Raw genomic sequence first — 2,640 nt, 5'->3', positions numbered from 1 at the left:
AGGGTCACCATGCTTGGCCGAATCCAGAAACACATGTATGGATCATTCAATTGGGCTCGCGCGCGTCATTTCAACCGCGATAGCAGCACGTTGAGATCGCCACAGCAAAATAGCGTGGCAGAGATAGAGCATCCTACGTCGGTGCGCTTCGGGGTAGAAATAGCGGCAGAGAAGGAACCTGAGGCGGAACGCATATACTTCTGCGACACAAGTGAAGACCATGAAGACATAGATTCCCAGAATCAGGCCAGTTTTCCCAGAGTCGTGTCCCGAGACGAGACAGACAGCCGTGTCCACATTGCTCGAGACCCGACTCGAACTCACAAGGTATCCCAGGAATGATCTCATGAACTTGGCTACGATACCGATCCCTACGACTTGAACGCTCAGATTTTGCTCCGTGTTATACACGCCAGACAGTCGACTCTCTTCTTTCATTACTTTCAAGACGTTCGCCATCAAATGGTTGACGCTGAGCGCACATATGCCGAGGACCACAGTCAGCCAAACCTTCGAGAAAACAAGACGCTCAATGCCATGCCACTCATTATCCAGCGGTTTCGGTGTCCAGAAGGTTGCGACACGTTTCAAGTCCTTCTCATCCAGCCTGAGACCCGATTGCTCGCTGAATTTTCCAAAATCTCCGTAAACGTAGCAGTTGTGGAAGCTGGGATAATGTTGGTATTTATGAAGGAAGCCATAAATGACGACGAAACAACAGGGCGTTATCAGCAAGAGAGCTATTTCTAAGATGTTACCGAGAAGAGCAGTACGTGCCCTATATGTTCTGAGGTAGTTCGAAGCTTCATTGTAAGCGTCATCCAGAGTGGATCTCTCGGTGTTCACTCCAGCGATATCGAAAGAATTGTTCCGCGCGAACCACTCGGGAAATTTTAATTATCACACGCATGGAATTGATCAGTGACTTTCTCAGTCCCGCAGAAGTCTTCAGTCAACATGACGATGATTGGCCGACAAACCTCTCGGCAAGTCTCTCTAACCACACCCGGGCCCCAATCACAGAGCGGCCAAGAGTCGTGAACTTTTTCTACGCAACGGAGATGGGCCAGGAACAGCAGTATCTCGCAGCGGACCCGGAGATCGCCTTCAGCACCGCCTGTGAAAGATAATTTCGCTCTTTTGCTGTACGCTTCGGTTCGAGCGGATGATTCCGTCCGCGATTCGGGAAAAGATATCGGTTCGATAGGCAGCTTGGACGTGAACCTCACCCAAGTCTTTGGTTGTGCGCAGCTTGTTCACCCAGTTCTGGTATTCGCGGTAGGTGATGCGAAGATAGTCCAGCTGGGTTACGCTTATATTCAAACTCAGAAAATTAAACCCGAGGTCTTGGGTCAAAGGCTCAGAGCTGGTCACGTCAAAGACCCACGACATGTCCGACTCGGTGTAATTGAACACATCATGCCGGTCTTTACTCATTATATCCGAGAAAACTTTGAATGCCGGATCGAAGCACAGTTTGTAGGAGTCTGCAGAAAAAGGGGATGGGGTTCTGCTCGAGGAACTTGAGGTCATCGGTTTCCTCAGTTTTGAGCGCGGACCTCGTTCGAGAGACTCACCGATAGTGTATTTCAGGAAAAGCTTTATGAAACATATGCACGTTCGCAGGAAGATATCCAAGTTCAAGAGGAAATCGGTTATTGGACCAGTCAACACTTGCTCCAGAGCGTACACCGCTAATATGACGCGCCCCGATTTGGTGACTATGGAGGGCACCATAAGATACATGGAGCAGCAAACTCGTGTACTCAGAAAACTCAATATAGAAACTCCGGTCGCAAAAATCAAAATCTGTTTGCGGCTGAATCTTCCAAGTGACATGACAAGAGCCGTGAGACCGGAGAGGACCATCGATAGGAAGCATTTCGTCAGGATTCTACCCATGGCTCTATGTCGTTGTCAGCCTTGAACAGATAGCTGTGCGATGCTTCTTCGCGCCTCGGACATCAACGCGCAGACTCGGTCTGACCGCGCAGTGTTCGGAGTGACTGATAATCGGATCCTGTTCTTTAAAAGTACTCTCGCCGTAGCGGATTCTTCCCAAGTCGCGTAAGCGGTCGGAGGCTCTGAAGTTGCAGTGAATTCGCTCTCTCTCTAACTCTCTTATTCCAAGTTTTGCCCATCGATGTACTTCAGAGCACGGCTCGGATATTCCGTCGTCAGTACACAATTCTGCATTCCATCATGTCTGCATGCTTCGTCTACTTCTGCTTACATCTGCCTTCAGTGGACCTATCAATGCGCCATCGCTTGCTCCTGAGATTCTCGGAGGTTCTGTCTCGAGCACCGTCTCGGTCCTCGTTTGTAGTTTTGTAGCACATAGCTCCAAGGCAAGCTGTAGTGCTTCAAAGAGTCCTGTCGCATTTGCGTTCTTCACCCGTTGAATGAGTTCCACATTGCGGTTGCCCATGCTGGGAATAAGTTTAGAGCAGTTGACTATTATGCCGAGGAAAGTCTTTCCCTTCCATGTCCATTCGTCGGCCACGATGGAGAAGGGGATCTTCCCCTTCAGACTAGAAGTTTCGTCATTCAATATCCTCATTATCCTGAGGTTTTCTCTCTGCACGCATTCGGCCGCGATATTCCCGTTGACAAAACCCAAACCAGCCTTCTGGAAAATAG

At 49.4% G+C, this 2,640-nt stretch overlaps 1 protein-coding gene across 1 annotated transcript; it reads right to left on the bottom strand.

Annotated features, from left to right (window-relative positions):
• Positions 1-42: 42 nt before the first annotated feature.
• Positions 43-2,106, bottom strand: LOC100909335 (uncharacterized). Its single transcript, XM_003738015.2, has 4 exons — positions 1,578-2,106; positions 1,230-1,487; positions 1,002-1,117; positions 43-882 (listed from the first exon to the last, which is right to left on the bottom strand). The coding sequence occupies exons 1-4, from the start codon at positions 1,900-1,902 to the stop codon at positions 43-45; spliced, it is 1,539 nt and encodes a 512-aa protein (XP_003738063.1). The 5' UTR covers positions 1,903-2,106.
• Positions 2,107-2,640: the final 534 nt, after the last annotated feature.

Source organism: Galendromus occidentalis, unplaced genomic scaffold (assembly GCF_000255335.2).
Source record: "Galendromus occidentalis unplaced genomic scaffold, Mocc_1.1 scf7180000075749, whole genome shotgun sequence".
Lineage (NCBI taxonomy): Eukaryota > Metazoa > Arthropoda > Arachnida > Mesostigmata > Phytoseiidae > Galendromus > Galendromus occidentalis.
Note: the sequence above shows the minus strand (reverse complement) of the source record. Positions and strands in the feature narration are given on the sequence as shown.